At 38.3% G+C, this 17,128-nt stretch overlaps 1 protein-coding gene across 6 annotated transcripts in view; it reads left to right on the forward strand.

Moving 5' to 3' along the window:
* The window catches only part of EXOC6B (exocyst complex component 6B), a 537,234-nt gene that overhangs the window by 325,567 nt on the left and 194,539 nt on the right, over positions 1-17,128 (forward strand). For all 6 annotated transcript variants that reach the window (XM_036334133.1, XM_036334135.1, XM_036334136.1 and 3 more), the window contains one exon: positions 2,894-3,073. In XM_036334133.1, the coding sequence (XP_036190026.1) occupies positions 2,894-3,073 (180 nt within the window). The remainder of the gene's footprint in view (positions 1-2,893; positions 3,074-17,128) is intronic.

A 17,128-nucleotide genomic window follows, 5' to 3' on the forward strand; every position in this document is an offset into this window, starting at 1 on the left:
GTCTCCGCATTTTGGCTGCTTCCCTGTGTTGATAGAGTGGCTTTGTGTGCTAGGTGTCCTGTAGGGCCCAGTGGCTCAGCCTCCCCAGTTACCTGAGGTGGACACTCTTGGTGCACCCCCTCGTGGGCTTTGTGCACAGTCTTGTTGTAGTTATGCCTTGGTTATTGTAGGATCACTGGGAGGAATTGACCTCCAGGGCAATTGGCAGCGAGAATCAGCTGTGTCTGCAGTGGGAGAACTTCTGTGCTGGAGACACCCTTCTGGGGCAAGACTTGCTTCAGTGGGGCTTTGGTGCTCACTGAGACTGCACCCTGAGTGTGTCCCTTATGGATCTGAGGAGTTGTGATCTGGATGGTTCCCCTATGACTACTGGGTACAGTGGCTCTTGGATCTAAGGAGGTGCTATTTTAGCCTCTGCCTGAGGTTACACAGCAGGAACTACGAAGAGAACTGCAGATTCCCCTTCCTTTTTTTTGGAGTTTGGAAGTGCCCTGATGATGCTCAGCTGTGTAGCAATGCAAGCCGCTGTGGGGCCTTGGGCCTTCTCTTGGAAGCTCTGGGTCTATCTGGCCCGGCTGCGGTTAGGTAATTACAGGTTGCAAATGGCCGGGGCATTCATATGCAAAAGCCTCTGCCGCAGCCTGGGCGGGGCGGGGTCTCAAGAAATCAAAAGGCGGAGAAAGCAGCTATGGCGGAGCCTCAGCCCTGCCCTAAGGAGTCGTGAGTTCCAGTGTCCCGGCAATGGCTGCAAGCACCTCTGAGGGAAAGCCGCTCTCAAGCTCGCCCGCTGCCAGACAGTCCAGTATCTCCCCGTATGAGTCCTGGGTCCCCAGAGACTTCCCGGAACCGGATTTCAGAGCCGTCGGGAGCTTGTGTCTCCCTCCGGATTCAAAAAGACAGCCGCATCCTCAGGTGCCAGACCCTTTCCGCGCGCGAGCCCCCGTACCTCTGCACTCCACCTCCGCAGCTCCTCCCGCTCGCAGTGTGCTTTTCTTTCCTTCTAGTTGTAGAATTTACACTCAGCCAGCCCTCCTGTAGTTCTGGATGATGTCCACCTTGTGTTTTTGATGCATTTATCGATTGTTGTGGGAAGCAGCAATTTCCCGGTGTTTATCTATGCCGCCATCTTAGTTTCTCCCATAAGGGAAAATCTTGATGACCTTTCATTTGGCTATGACTTTTTAGCTAAAACACCAAAAACATAATGTACCAAAGGTAATATTAAGTTGGACTTCATTAAATTGAAACCTTCTGCTCTGGGAAAGACACTGTTAAGAGAATGAGAAGACAAGCCACAGACTGGGAGAAACTATTTGTAAAATGCATATCTCATAAAGGACTTACATCCAAAATATACAGAGAACTGGTAAAACTCAACAACAAGTAAACAACCCGATTTGAAAATGGGCAAACAATCTGAACAGACACCTCATGAAAGAATGGAGAGGGAATATTAAAATAAAACGTGATACCACTACACAGCTGTTATAATGACTGAGAGCACCAAATGCTGGAGCAACAGCAGCTCTCAGTCATGCCATTTTGGAAGATGGGTTGGTCAGTTGCTTAAAGGTTGAACATAGTCTTGCCATGCAATCCACCAGTCATGCTCCTTGGTATTAATCAAGTGAGTTGAAAACCTAAGACACACAAGTACTTACACATGAATGCTTAAATAAGTTTTTTTCATAGTAACCAAAACTTGAAGCTACAATGATGTCCTTCCAGAAATGAATGGGTAAACAAACTGACACATCCAGACCGTGGAATGTTGTTGTTCAGTTATGAAAAGGAATGAACTGTCAAGCCATGAAAAGACATGCAGGAAGCCTGAATGTACATTGCTAAATAAAAGAAACCATTCTGAAAAGCTACATCTATTCAACATCCTATTCAGTCATACAATATATCATACGATCCCAAGCATATGACACTCTGGAAAAGGCAAAGTTATAGAGAAAGTAAAAGGATCAGTGGTTGCAGGATTCAGGGGATGAGTGAAGAAGGGATGAATAGGTAGAATTGAATGGATTTTTAGGGCAGGGAAACTATTCTTTATGATACTGTATGGTGAATGTATAACATCATGAATTTCTTAGAAGCCATAAAACTGTACAATATAGAGTAATCCCTAATTCAAAACTATGGACTTTAGTTAGTAATAAATTATCAATATTGGTTCATCAATTGTAATAAATGTACCACACTAATGCAAGATGTTTTAACAGGGGAAACAGTGTGAGGAAGATAGGGAGGAAGTATATGTGAATGCTCTGTACTTTCTGCTCAGTTTTCTTTAAGCCTAAATTTCTAAAATAAAATGTTTATTAATGAAAAGAAAATATTTAGTAAAATGGGAATTTCAGGATAGTTGATTATCATATAAGTTAATTGTCATGCTTGTAGATTATTATATAAATATGTAAAGAACTAAGCACAGAAATGTCCATGGAAGCATTATTCATATAAGTCAACATGATAAGTGCCTATATTATATTATGTAAATACACTGCAAAATAAGTACCACAAAAAAGGTGAAAATGGAGAGTGATATTACAGGAAGGGAGGATCTTGGAGTCCCAGAAGAGATGAAAGGGAATGGAATTCTGAGGGTGAGTATAATTTTGAACAAAGATATGAAAGTGAAAAAGGATGCACGTAGCTAAGGACAGTGCCAGTTTTTCTTTTTGGTGAAGCAAAATAATAGTTTGCCCTGCAGACACAAAATAGAACATATTTCACTGTGCTTTTGAAAAAAGAAAAATTCATGGAATATTACTTAATATCCCCAATTCTATTATTTAGTGAATATGTGTGCGATGTTTCCAAGCAGAAATTTCTGGTATGCTTATACTAAAAGTCTGAATGATTTTAAAAATTTTATATTTCACAGGATGCCAGACATGCAGCTGAAGAAGAGATTTATACCAACTTAAATCAGAAGATTGACCAGTTTCTCCAGCTGGCTGACTATGATTGGATGACAGGAGATTTGGGAAACAAAGCTAGTGACTACCTAGTCGACCTCATTGCCTTTCTACGCAGCACCTTTGCTGTATTCACACACCTTCCTGTAAGTGACAGTTGCTTTACTTTGCCCATCATGTAGAAAAATGTTCTCTTAAAATTGAGTTTGGTGAAAATTTTTTTTTTTTTTTTTTTTTTTAATATATTTTATTGATTTTTTACAGAGAGGAAGGGAGAGAGACAGAGAGCTAGAAACATCAATGAGAGAGAAACATCGATTAGCTGCCTCCTGCACATCTCCTACTGGGGATGCGCTCGCAACCCAGGTACATGCCCTTGACCGGAATCGAACCTGGGACCTTTCAGTCCTCAGGCCGACGCTCTATCCACTGAGCCAAACCGGTTTCGGCTGGTGAAAAATTTTTGTCTGTTTCTGGAAGCTCCATAGGTTATAAAAGCTCACTCTATAATTATCATCCCTTAACAAGATTTAGAGATATCTTTTATTATTTTTTCATTTAATTTTATATTTTGTTTATTCTAAAAATAGTCTGTAACGTTATGTCTACTTATATTCCTTCCAACTTAAGGGTAATTAGTACAAACACATAGTGAATGCCTTGGTGGAAATAGAAGAGAAATTTAGGAGTTAGGATTTCAGATATGTATTTTTCAGTCTTAGAATGTGCATTTAATTTTTTTATAATCTCAAATTTTCTGCTAAGACTCTCCATCTTTTTATTTAATTTTTCTCTTTTCTTGAGCTATGTAATCACAGTCATTTTAAAGTCATTGTTTATAAATGCTAATGTGTGCTTTACCTACATATTGGTGGATTTCTTTCTGATCCCTTTTTTTTTTTCTTGGTTATCGGTAACATTTCCCTATCTCTACTAATTACTTTCTGGTTGACATAAGTCCTGTGTTTAAAATATGTAGAGGTTTCTGGTGCTATCATCTCCCACCAGGTTTGGTTTACTTTTTTTGTTTATTAAATAGGTAGAATGGATGGGTGAGTTGTGGTTTGAGCCTCATCACCTTAATGCAATCATGGGCTGATCTGGATCAAGCTTGGATTGCAGTTGTGTGTATCTTTGGTTTGCCCCTGTTGATAGGATGTGGTTCTTCAGTGCTTTTAATGAGAGCTTGACAGGTCATTGTCTCTTCAGCACAAAGAAGATCATGGAAATTTCCTCTTTTCTAAAGAAGTCTTATTACTTTAGCCTCCTCCTTTCTTCTTTGATTTTAGAATTTGCCAAATATCTTGAGGAGTCTTACTCAGATCAACAATTGCCAACAGGAAAAAATGTGGTTGGCTTTCAGCTCTCACCTGAGATTCCCATGAATCCTCCCACTAGTGAGTCTTTTTCTCTGAAACACTGTAAGACTGGGAAATCTTACTTTGCTTTTCAGAAGTTGGCTTAGACCAGGGGTGGGCAACCTTTTTGTGAGTGCGTGCCAAAGCCAGCAAAATCTCTGACTCAGAATTCTTCTGCGTGCCAACCCTAATTTTTTGAGAACATGTTGCACCTACTTGATATCTCTTAAGGTGTACGTATGTGAAGAACCTTGAAGAAATACTAAAATTCATTCGAGCGACAAAAACACAGTATATGATTATGAAAAATACATTTATTTTTTAATGTGTACATGTACACTGATAGTCCGACAGAAAACTTTATGACTCCGTTTGATATTATCAGTGGGACTTTTGCTGCTGCATCACTGATGACAGATTTTGCGTCAGGTTTATATTTCGTGACCTTCAGAGATATGCACGAGCTACTACTTTCATCCGTCAGGCTACTCCTATTACGAGACTTAACAAAATTCATCACTGAGAACAAAGATTCACAAGCATATGTGGATGAAACCAAAACACTGGTCGGATGTAGGAAGGCAGGGAGAGTTAAGGCAGAGGCATAGAAATTGCTCTTCCCTTCTCTCGTCAATCCATGTCTGTGGTCTTTAAGATAACTTGTTATGTAAAATTATTTATTTATCTAAGTTGCACCTACACTGAATTTATCTGAAAAATAAAAAAGTTGATATTCAGAAAAAAATTGTAAATGGAAGATTATAAGAGAGGGTTTCGCTTGCCAGCAAAAGTTATTGGCGTGCCATGTTTGGCACACGTGCCTGGGGTTGCCCACCCCTGGCTTAGACCCTTATTTTTCTCAGCTGTGCAGATTTAGATTTCAGAAAGTGTCTTGTGGAGAGAACTGACTCTCAAATCTCCAATTTTGGCACTTCAGCTTCATAATAAAAGCAACAAAAATTCAGGATATTTTTTTCACCCCAGTAGCTATTCTCTACCTGGACCTAACCAGATTCACAGTTTGTTCCAATGCCTAGGTTTGGCAGATGGCTCCTCAGCTCACTTTTAAAAGGTTTGCCCTCTTTGTAGTTTTATTTCCTTTAGTCCTTATTACTTCACAGTATTCTAGTGTCTTAAAATATGTGTGTGTGTTTTTCCTAGTTTTTTATTGCCTTTTCTAGTGCTTAGTGGGAACACTGGTCTGCAGAAAACTAGATGATTTCATTTAGCTTCATCTTCAGCAAGATAAAAGTAGCACAAAAGAGCAATCTAGAAACTAATCTCACAGTTATGGTTAAAAAAATAAAATAAAGATTTAGTAAGTTAATTCCAAAGTGTTTTAAGAAAGAAATTTAGTACTACTTTGTAGGATTTATTCTAGAAATGCAAGAATGGTTTGATATTTTAAAATCTAAAAAAAATCAATTATAAAATTTATAACATTAATAGATGGAGATAAAGTATATAAATCTTTACATTTTCTAAAACAGACATTTATTAAAATCCAGCTTAACATTCCTGATTAAAAATACACAACTGACTAAAATATGAGCAATGGCTCTAGCTGGTGTGGCTCAGTTGGTTAATTTCTATCAAATATAGAAATATTATTACAAACAAAAAATAATTTAAGTAATATCCTTCTCACACTGAAATAGACTGATAGATTAAAAATCTTTAAGTAGTTCAAAGTATACTAGTATGTAAGAATTTTGTATATGATAAAGATGACATTCAGCAATTGCCTTTGCCAATACTATCTTTTTATTTGGATAAAAAGAATGTTAAGTCACTATCTCATATATCAAAATATATTCTAGATCAAATACATGTTTAAATTATTAAAAAGAAAGAAATTATTGGGAAACCAATAAAAATATTAGCAAATATCTCTATAATCTGAAAGTAGTTCATTATTATAGTGATCACACCAAAAAGTGAAGTCATTAAGGAAAAGGTTAATAATTTGACTGCATAAAATGTTTTTTAAAGTATTTAAAAGGAATTAATAAAGAAAATGGAATGTAAGCTTATCCAGAAAAATAATTACAGTAAATATTTGTAAAGGTTAATGTCTGTCATACATAACAATATAGCACATTGTTTCAAATTTAATAAGAAGACACAATTCGATGGGAAAATTTGCAAAAGTTATATTTAGACAGTCATAAAGAAGAAAAAATAAAAGATTAATGATAACATGGACAAATTGTATAATTCTAGTAATAAAACATACATATTTTTGCCTATTAATTTGCCAGAAGTAAATAAGAAAATGATAACATTAAATATTTGTGAGAACTGTTTCAGAAAATAGCTATTTGTATACATTCCTGATAAGTGTGTGAATTGGTATAGTCTTCTTTGTGGTCAGTTTTTCAATATGCCTTAGATATCTCTTAAAATTTGTTTACTTTTTACCCCGCAATCCCACTTTTAGAAATCTGACTTAATGAAATAATCATGGGTGTATTACAAAATTCAGATATTAGTATGTTCAACACAGTATTTTCTTTTGTGTAGCGAAGAGTCAAGAATAAGAAGTTTTGCAACAGACATATTAGCTAAATTATTAGATTTTCACATAGTGTAATATTAATCATTTGTTAAATTAATGTAGAGGGATATTTATGTTAAACATTTTAATTATTTCTTTATTGTAAAAGCAAATTGCAAATAGTATATATAAATTATTCACTTTCATTAACATATAGACACATTAATCATCTATGTTATATATAGTAAAAATCTAGAATTATATACTCCCTGATTTACTTGTATTTGTCTCTGTGTAGCTTTTACTTTTTTTTTCCTGTGCTTTAAAATATTTTCTCCATCATGAAACAGTTGCTGCTTTTATAATCCTATGGGTGGGAGAAGGTGCTATTTAGATTCTTTAATCTCTCTCTCAAGATTATTGTCTTTGATAGTTAATTTATATTAAAAACACATTTACTGAAGAAAAATTGTTTTAAAATGTATTTAATTTTTTTGGCTATTATGTCTCCTTGAGCATTGTGTGGTTATTTGAGTAATATTTTTAAGTATAAGAAAAAAAATGCAATAATTCAAAATCAAAGTCAATCTGGGTAAGTTTTCCCTATATTCATCTTCTTCGTTTTTTTACTTTTTATCTTTCTGTTCTTACAAAATAAAAACAACACCCTAATAAGTGTCACTGTTTATACATTTCGTATAATACAGTGTGGTGCCTTACTTTAATGTCCAGGCCACTTAGAAGTAGTACTGTGAGTCAAACACAAGTTTGTCTAACTCAAAGTGCATGTTTTCTCTACTTTTAGAGTAGTGCCTTTCCTTATAGGTCTATACTATAAGTAGTTAGTTGAGGATTTATCTTCTTGTAAACGTTTATTTTGAGTTGCCTTTGCTACCTAAATACTGTAAGTTCTCAGTGTGGATTGAGTTGATTTGACCATTCAGAATCACCTCACCACTTACTCCTCAGAATCATAGTCAGAGTTAATTCACAGCCCTAAGTCCTCAATATTGTGTCTACAAATGCCTCTTTTCTGTCTTGCCTAGTATAGAGATCTCTTTGTGAAGCAGTTATATTCACCAACCATCATATTCTTCCTCTAGAGTCAAATATGTATGGCTTCTAAATCCTTTTGGTTTTCCACAGACAGCCAATAGATTGCCCAGCACTTGTGTTTATGTTCCCCAACATGCTAGGCTACTTCTTCATGGAACCTTGTATTTATAAAATGCATTAGAAAAACAAATCTGTATCTAAAGTTTGCCATTATGCATTATTAGTGAAATATGAGAGAGAAATTAGCTATTTCTGAGAAAAAAAAACCCCAATCATTTGTCTCTGACTATTTGTTTTTATATTTGAAATTCCCTGTCAAGAATGGCTCTCTGTCAAAGGATATTGAATGATAGCAAATATGTATATGGTATGGAAAGGACTATAAAGGAAAAGGCAAAGACTCTTGGCTTACATTTTAAAATCCCTAGTTTTTCATAGTGCTCAGGGATGTTTTGTCACTAGGTGTGTGTGTGTGTGTGTGTGTGTGTGTGTGTGTGTTTGGGTGGGAGAGGATGTCCTAGATTGCACTCCATTAGATAGTGAATGAATGGTCAAGGGGAAAATTATTGAAAAATTCCAACTATTTTCACCTTGAGGTTTGGTGATTAAGGTGGCCTGCCTACTTTCATGAGACAACCAGAAATGATTGTAATAATATGGTTTTGCACAGTTAAGAGTTCTAAAATGCTGCTGTGTACTTTCAGTTAACAGATGAGGTAAACTCACAAGCATTTTTTCAAGCTCCAATTACATAATTTGCAGTTGTATGCACAGCTTCCCATTTTGCATGCTCAGCATAAGTGCATAATTTTGAGAATTTATTCTGTTATCCTGATAATTATCTTCAGAAATGCTTGAGAGAGAGGAAATGCTGTCTCAAGTAACAGACCCAAAGGAGGGAGTCCTGAATTCTTTTTCTCTGTCTGCTGCTAATGTTAATTTATATGACCTGGGGCAAGTTTGCTCTTAATCCACCTTATTTTGCCTTAAATTTTTTTGACTGAAAATACAGTGATACCTGCCTGTCATTGGCTTTCCTTTCTGGGCAGTTGGTTGGTCATCTTTAAGGGAAAGGTATTTTTTACATAGCAGTTCTTGAAATTCTTTCTGTCTAAAACCCTTCTAAAACTGACATTTCTCTTACCACACCACTTAATTTTGTGAACTGTGGCATCTCAGCATTAACCAAATGATTCTGCTGTTTAGACTGTCAGTGCCTCCCATCAAGTACAAAATCTTCTCTTTGACCATCAAGACTTTCCATGCTGTGACTCCCAAACTACCTTTGTTACTTTATCTCTATCTCAATTTTCTATTTATGCCTCTTTGTCTACTTCTGCCCTTTAACTATATATTGAAATCTTACCAATATTTCAAGATTTACTTGAAATCCTACACTTTCCATGAAACCTTCTCCAGTTTCTCCTAATCAATTATGACAGCTTTCTTCTTTATAGCAATTGGTGTTGCTCCAGGTCAGAAAATGAATCAATAGCATGGGTAGGCCCTAGATCTTTTTACTCTGAGTCATGCTTTCTCCATAATAGAAAAATCATCTTTCATTTTTTAATAGTAGCTACTAACTTTTGAGTACAAACATGTACCAGATACTATGTTAAGCATATGCATATTCTCTGTGTGTGGGTATGCATGCACACATATAACAGGGGATATATATATATATATATATATATATATGTATATGTTTATCCTATATAATAAAGAGGGAATATGCAAATTGACTGTCACTCTGCCACAAAGATGGCTGCACCCGCAGCTGAGGCCGAGTTCCCATAACGAGCTTTAAGGAGCAATCAGCAGAACCTGAGGCTTTCCCCCCACCCCCCGCCCTGTGGGGCTTGACAGGGGACCTCAGGCTGTGCCCCCCACCCAGCAGGGCTTGACAGGGGACCTCAGGCCATGCCCCCCGCCCAGCAGGGATTGATGGGGGACCTCAGGTTGCACCCCCTGCCCTGGTGCCAGGCTGGAGGACCTCAGGCCACTCTCCCCGCTTGGCAGGGCTTGACGGGGGACCTCAGGCCATGCCCCCCCGCCTGGCAGGGATTGATGGGGGACCTCAGGCTGCGCCCCCTGCCCTGGTGCCAGGCTGGGGGACCTCAGGCCACGCTCCCCGCTTGGCAGGGCTTGACGGGGGACCTCAGGCCATGCCCCCCGCCCCAGCACTGGGCCAGGAGTCCTGAGGCTGTGCCCCCCACCCTGGTGGGGCTTAACAGGGGACCTCAAGGTGTGCCCCCTGCCCCGGTGCTGGGCCGGGGGAACCTCAGGCTGCACGCCCACCCTGGTGCCAGGCTGGGGGACCTCAGGCCATGCCCCCCACCCAGTGGGACTTGACGGGGGACCTCAAGGTGAGCCCCCGGCCCTGGTGCTGGGCCAGGGGACCTCAGGCTATGCCCTCCACCCCAGCACCAGGCCCGGGGACCTCAGACCACACCCCCACCCCGGCGCCAGGCTGGGAGACCTCAGGCCATGCCCCCCCTTTAGCCTGGTCCCGGGCCAGGGTACCTCAGGCCGCACCCTCCCAGCCGGTGGGGCTTGACAAGGATGGGACCGGCTGGTTCTGGATCTAGCCCAATGAGGGGGGGCCGGCTGGGTCTGGGTCTCATGCAATTTTGAGGCGCACGTGGGTGGGTGGGGACTTGACTCTGGGTTCCGTGGTGCACCCCAGACTCTGACAGGAGAAGATTTTCATATACATTTTACTAATTTTCTTTCATCTCTGACACTTCTATTATAGAGAAAGGGCAAATATCAATATTAAAATATTTCCTCTAATTAATCCCCTTTTAATGTGCACGAATTTCATGCACCGGGCCACTAGAGTGTGTGTGTGTGTGTGTGTGTGTGTGTGTGTGTGTGTCTATGAATTTGTATATACATACATATATGTAAATGAGAATATATGGAAATACATGTATATATGTGTATAGGTATATACACATATTCTCTTTATTCCTTGTAATAAATTTGCAAACAAGTATTATCCCATTTTACAGATGAGAAAAGTAAAGCATGGACAGTAACCTAGCCTAGTTCTCTTAGCTGACACCTCATGTGGGAATTTTCTCATCTACTGATAATAATGATTCTCTAAATCAGCCCAATCCCTATGGTTTTCTCTGGAACAAATTAAGGGAATTGCAGATGTCATCAAGGGACCAGCAGCATCATAGCTTTCAGGATATCAACCAAATTTTCTTCAAATTAATTATGTAGGTAGAGCTAGTGTCCAAGGAAGATTTTTTTTTTTTCTCCTCTGATGGAGTAGAAATATACAGATCTGCTAATTATTTTTCTGCATACTTAGAAATTAATTGTTTACATGCTATTAAATCTGATTATTTGAGCCACATAGAGTACATTGAAATCAGCATATTAACTTCTTATTGGTATGGTATTGGAGTTATTAGTTTAGTCATTTTAGTGACTAAATCCTTTAGTTTTGTATTTCTTCAGAGATATCTTTATGTATTGAGCTGTTACTTAACACTTTCCCCATAAAAATGCTAATCCCAATAGCCATGGCTATTCTTTCTGGTTGTATTTGATGGAATGACCAGAATGACTGCTCAACCAGTCACTATGAGGCGCACTGGCCACCTCTTGGTCCCATTCCCCAGCTGGCAGGCTCCAATCGCCTGATGGTGAACGGGAACCAGGGCTGGGTGGTGGGATACATGAGTAGCTCCAAACCAAGGCCCCCGCCCCGCCAGTCGCCCCACACACAGAGGGCAACCTGCGACAGAGGCGGGGCTGGCAAGTGGGCGGGAATGACCGACCTCTTGGTCCCTTCCCTTGGCTGTCAGGCTCTGATCGCCCAATGGCGAATGAGGAACTGGAGTGGGGGGCGGCAGGGGGCGGGGCTGGTAAGTGGGTGGAATGGCTGACCTCTTGGTCCTTTCCCCCCCGCCGGTAGGCTCTGATCACCCGATGGTGAACGGGGAACTGAGGGTGGGTGGTGGCAGGGGGCAGGGCTGGTTTCGGGCAGCTGGGGATAATGGCCCTGATTGCAGGCTAGTCCTAGGGACCATACCTGTGCATGAATTTTGTGTGCTGGGCCTCTAGTTTATTAAGTAAAAGATTAAGACTGTTTGATTCCAAATAATGAGAGCCATCTACTTCTAATCATGTTTTTGGTGATGAGAAATAAAGAAGCGTCTAGAGCTTAAAGAACTATAAATCCTTCAAATCAAACTCTCTAAATCTAATATGCTATTCATAAGTTAGAAATGCCACTGAGAGAATCTTAGGTACTGCTATTTATAGTTACCTTAATATCTCATATATATATGCAAAGTGTCCCCTCGGGAGTTTGACCTGGAGACTGGGAGTTCAACCGCTCACTATGATGTGCACTGACCGCCAGGTGGCGGTACCGAATGAAGGAAGGCCCCAGCCTGCACAGGGTAGCTGGGGAAAAGAGGCCCTGGCCGGCAGCCGGAAGGCCCTGATTGGCCCTGGTCGCTGGCCAGGTCTAGGGACCCTACCCATGCACGAATTTCATGCACTAGGCCTCTAGTACCTTTATAAATGAGAGGAGACTGCTCTCCTTCTTTCTCATTGGTGCTGGGATTATGGGAAGCTAAAGTATGTTCTGAGGAAAAACTAATTATTTCAACATTGCTTATAAGAGTAAATCATTCAAAATAATTTTAACTGTAATAACAGGTAAATGGTTATATAAACTGTAAAACTGCTCAATGAACAATGATGCATTTATTAAAATTACTTTTATGAATATCAAATAATAACATTGCAAAATATTTAAAATGTTAAATGAAAGAAGCAGAATAAAAATCTTATAAATAATGCTTATAATTGTGTAAGAGCTCTAAAAATATATTAATAGCAGGGAAAAAAGTCAGCAGTAAATATGTTAAGTAAGTAATTGTTTTGGTGATGTGATTTTGAATTCATTTCAAAATAGTACTTTATAATTTTTTGTTATTGGCAATAAAAAAAGATAAGCATTTGCTTTATTAAAATAATTTAGATCTTTATAGCTGAAAGGCTATTTATCCAAGTTTCTAAGGAGAAAATACTACTGCTTGGCAGCACTGCAGTTATTCTTCCTGCTTGACAAGATGGCAAGTTTGATTCTGCTGCTTGGTGCCAAGGTGCTCCAGCACATCCAGTGCACGTTGTGGGTGAGGAGTTCACAGTTAAGTGAACAGCAACCTTGTGTATGCCACTGCTCGGAGATATGTTCATGGTGGTTTACAGCCGCAGTTTTCATATGGTTTAGGAAGTGCTTGAATTTCTCCAAACAAATAACACATATTATTGGGAATCAAACACAGTGTATACTTACCCCTGGGGACTCCTATTTTGAATTAGCAACTGCAGGCTTTTTGCTCTCTAGCTCCTGGATTGTGGATGAGGTCCAGGCTCTTCTTAAAGGAAAAACTAGCTTTTTTAAAAATTATTATAGCCCTAGCCTGTTTGGCCAGTGGACACTGTCGTCCTGCAGACTGAAGGGTCCCCATTCCGGTCAGGGGCATTTACCTCCGTTGCAGGGCTGATGCCAGGCCCTATTCGGGACGTGTGTGGGAGGCAACCAATCAATGTGTCTTTCTCACTTCGATGTTTCTCTCTCTCTCTCCCCTTCCCTTCCATTCTCTCTGAAAATCAATGAAAACGTGTCCTTGGGTGAGGATTAACAACAACAGCAGCAAAATTTGCAAAGTAACACAGACAGCCAAAAAATGGATTTTCTACCCTGAAATGCATTAGGTTATATTTTTAAAAGAGTTTCTGTTAAAAAAAAATCTACTTGTTATTTTTATTTAATGTAGGATAATTTGATTGCCTTTATAGTACTCATGCAAAGGAATGGTTTACTCTCAACTATTTCAATATGGAGACTTTTGTCAACACTTAAGAATGACTGCCCGCTAACAAAGTGAGGAAGTTTGATGCTGTGTGTTGGCATGTGTGGTTTGTTCTGTTTGGGTGGATTGATGTTTTTGTTTTTATTTTAAATTTCCTTTGATCGTTGTATAACTTGATAACTCGTTTTGAAGACAGTCTTAGTATCAAGAGTTGACAGGGACCTAAAAATGGGAAGCTGTCTTTCAATAGACAAACAAGAAGTCTGACATGAACCCTTAATAAAGGTCGTTTACTTCTGTGTCTGTTTTTTCTACATGTGAATATAGATTCCCACTGGAACTGTACAGAACCTAAGGATTATTCTCTAGAATGATGGTTTTGGGACCATGTTGACCCTATTTACATTGCTGTTGTGAAACAGTGACCCCAGTATATCATTGTTTCAGTTAAGAAGTCTGTAAAAAAATGTGTTTTTTAAATCAATTCTTTAGAAAAGGAAATAACTTTGTGTTTGTTTTCTTTTTAAATTAAAGAATAATAAACATGCAGAAAAGTGAGCAAGTTATAAATACTAAATAGTTTGATGAATTTTCACAGAGTAGACATATCCATGAGATCAGGACCAAGATCAAGAAACAGAACATTACCAGTTTCCCAGAAGGCTCTTCTAGCCTTTCTTCATCACATCTTTACCTGTCTCCCTGAGGGTAATCGCTATCTGTATTTCTAATACTGTAGCTTGGTCTTGCCTGTTTGTGGAATGACACAATATATCCCCTTCTTTTGGTGTCATGTAGACTCAACATTACATCTGTGAGATTCAACATTGCATGTAGTAGTAGTTTGTTCATTCTTATTTCTATGTAATATTCCACTATGAATATATTACAATTTGTTATCTCTTCTAATATTGTTGGACATTTGAGTTGTTTCAGCTTTTGGTCATTAGAAATAGTGTTGCTTTAGAAACTTCTGTATGTATTTTGGTGAACATATTTCTTCTGAGTACATACTTAGTGGTGGAGTTACTGTGTCATAGGGCACAAAAGTGTTCATATCCTGCCAAGCAATTTTCCAAAGGATTAAAAAAAATCCATATTTTTTACCAGTAGCATATAAGAGTTATAGTTAATTCACATCCTTGCCAAAGTTTGGGTTTATCTGTTTTTATCATTTTAATCCTTTCATTGACCCTATATCTATATCTATACATGTATCCATATCTATATCTACATATAACATTGATGTTGAAAACATCAACATTGCTTTTTTTTTTAATCACTGATGAAGTTGAGCAACGTTTTTTATTCTTATTGGCTATTTGCATATAGTCTTGTTGTGAAGTATCTGTTCAATTCTGAGATCCATTTTTAAAATTGGGTTATCTGCATTTTTATTAATGATTTTAAGGAGTTCAGTGTATATTCATTTCAGCAGTGTGGTAGACAGAAAAATGGTCTCTAGAGATGTCCACATCCTAACCCCCAGAACCCGTGAGTATGTTAATAGCAAAAGGAACTTCTGCAGTTATGATTAAGTTAAAGGATCTTGAGGTAGGGAGGTTATCTTATATTATCTGGATGTAGAGTCCTTATAAGAGGAAAGTAAGAGTGCTAGAGTCAGAAATGGAGATGTAAAGGTGGAAGCAGAGTGATATAGCCAGGAGCCAAGGAATATGGGTAGTTTCCAGAAACTGAAAAAAGCAAGGAACAGATTTCCCCCTAGAGCTTCTAGAAGGACCGTTGCCTTTAATTTGAGCCCCATCAGACCTATTTTGGACTCCTGACTCTACAAAACTGTAAGATAATAAATTGTATTGTTTGAAGCCATTAAATTTGTGGCAATTTGCTTCAGGAGCAATAGAAGGCTAATACAGCTGTGTTCAAGTTTTCTGGCCACCAGACTACTTTAGGACTCCAAAGAGCTTTTGTTTATGCTATTTATACCTTCCAGTATTTGTCATATGTGAAATACTGAGAGCTTTGTGAAATATGTATGTATGTATGTATTTTTAAATCTCTATTGATGAAAGTATTACATAGGTCCTCCTTTTCCCCCCACTGACCTCTTCTAGCCTGCTCCCGTCCTCCCCTCTGGGTTCCCCAGGAGGCCCTCACTACCCATTGTCTGTGTCCACAGGTTATTATGTATTTATTTTAAAATAACAATAATTATCTCTTATTTATTAATATGAATAAGATATTTTTCAAGAAAAATAACTATTTTCCAAAAATATTAGTAACATGAATGACATTGTTTTATATTTTTGTGTATAATTTTAATGTCTGGCTTACTAGAAGACATTTTGATATCTCAAATCTGCTTCTGCATCAGTCTATTGTAATATTTTTTTCTGGTTGAAGTATATGAGGAAATCTGGCCTCACGGATATATGTTTGATAAAGGAGGAGTACTTTAGCCTTTTCAGATAATTGTTGGTATTCTTTGGTTCACTGGTCTATTTTGTATTTGGAGTAGATCTTTACCCATGCATGTAGCATCACACATTGGTTATTTAGAAAATATTGACTCACTGAGTTAGGAAAATCTGCCAATTGTTGATATATTTTATTAAAGAATATAAAAATTCACCCTCAGTAATATTAGCACCAGCCTAAAAACGTTTTAAGTTTGGGGAAGTCATATCATAGTGGCCGATACTAATTTTCTAAAATTCAAAATTTTCTTGTAAGCTTTACTTGTGTCATTGGCAACTAATACTGTCAGTTGTTTTCTTTCAAGATGCAGTCAGTCTCATTTCTGTCATTTTCAGGAAAATGCCCATCAAAAACCCATTTGAATAACATAATTTGTCTGTCAGCTGTTCTTTCAAGTGAAAAGGGTGTTCCATGAAAAAAGTAGCTAGTTCAGTTCGTAACTCAATCACACAAATGCTTTGCCTGCGACAGTTATTATACTTGAGTATGCAACATCGTGCTTTATACATAGTATCCTTTATACATACTATAAGATATAAAAAAGACATACTCAGAGACATACTCAAGATACATTAGTTATTTTGAAATGAATAAAGGAATGCTGTCTATATGCTACCTTGTTGGTGATGAAGGAAATATGTGACATTAGTTCCCCAGGGAACATTTTAAAAAGGAATATTTTTTTTTTTAAATGAAACTGGAATTTGTTTTATTGTGAGTGCCTGGCATTGAGCTATACAAGGATTACCGGTACTGTTTGGTACCACAGCCTTAATTCAAGCTATGGCACTAGTGGTTTTGCCCATCATTGCTTTTGCAAATGCCAACACAAGTGAAATGTCATTAGTGGAAATGCCAACACAAATAACATCTCAATATTATTATGAAAATTGTCCTCGTGGACCCCCTGAGAGGGCCTGAAGGACCCGCAGGCATTTGTAGACTACACTTCTGAGAACTCTTCTAGCTATGAGTTCTTTATGGGATATTTGTACTGCAAAT

Source organism: Myotis myotis, unplaced genomic scaffold (assembly GCF_014108235.1).
Source record: "Myotis myotis isolate mMyoMyo1 unplaced genomic scaffold, mMyoMyo1.p scaffold_m19_p_14, whole genome shotgun sequence".
Lineage (NCBI taxonomy): Eukaryota > Metazoa > Chordata > Mammalia > Chiroptera > Vespertilionidae > Myotis > Myotis myotis.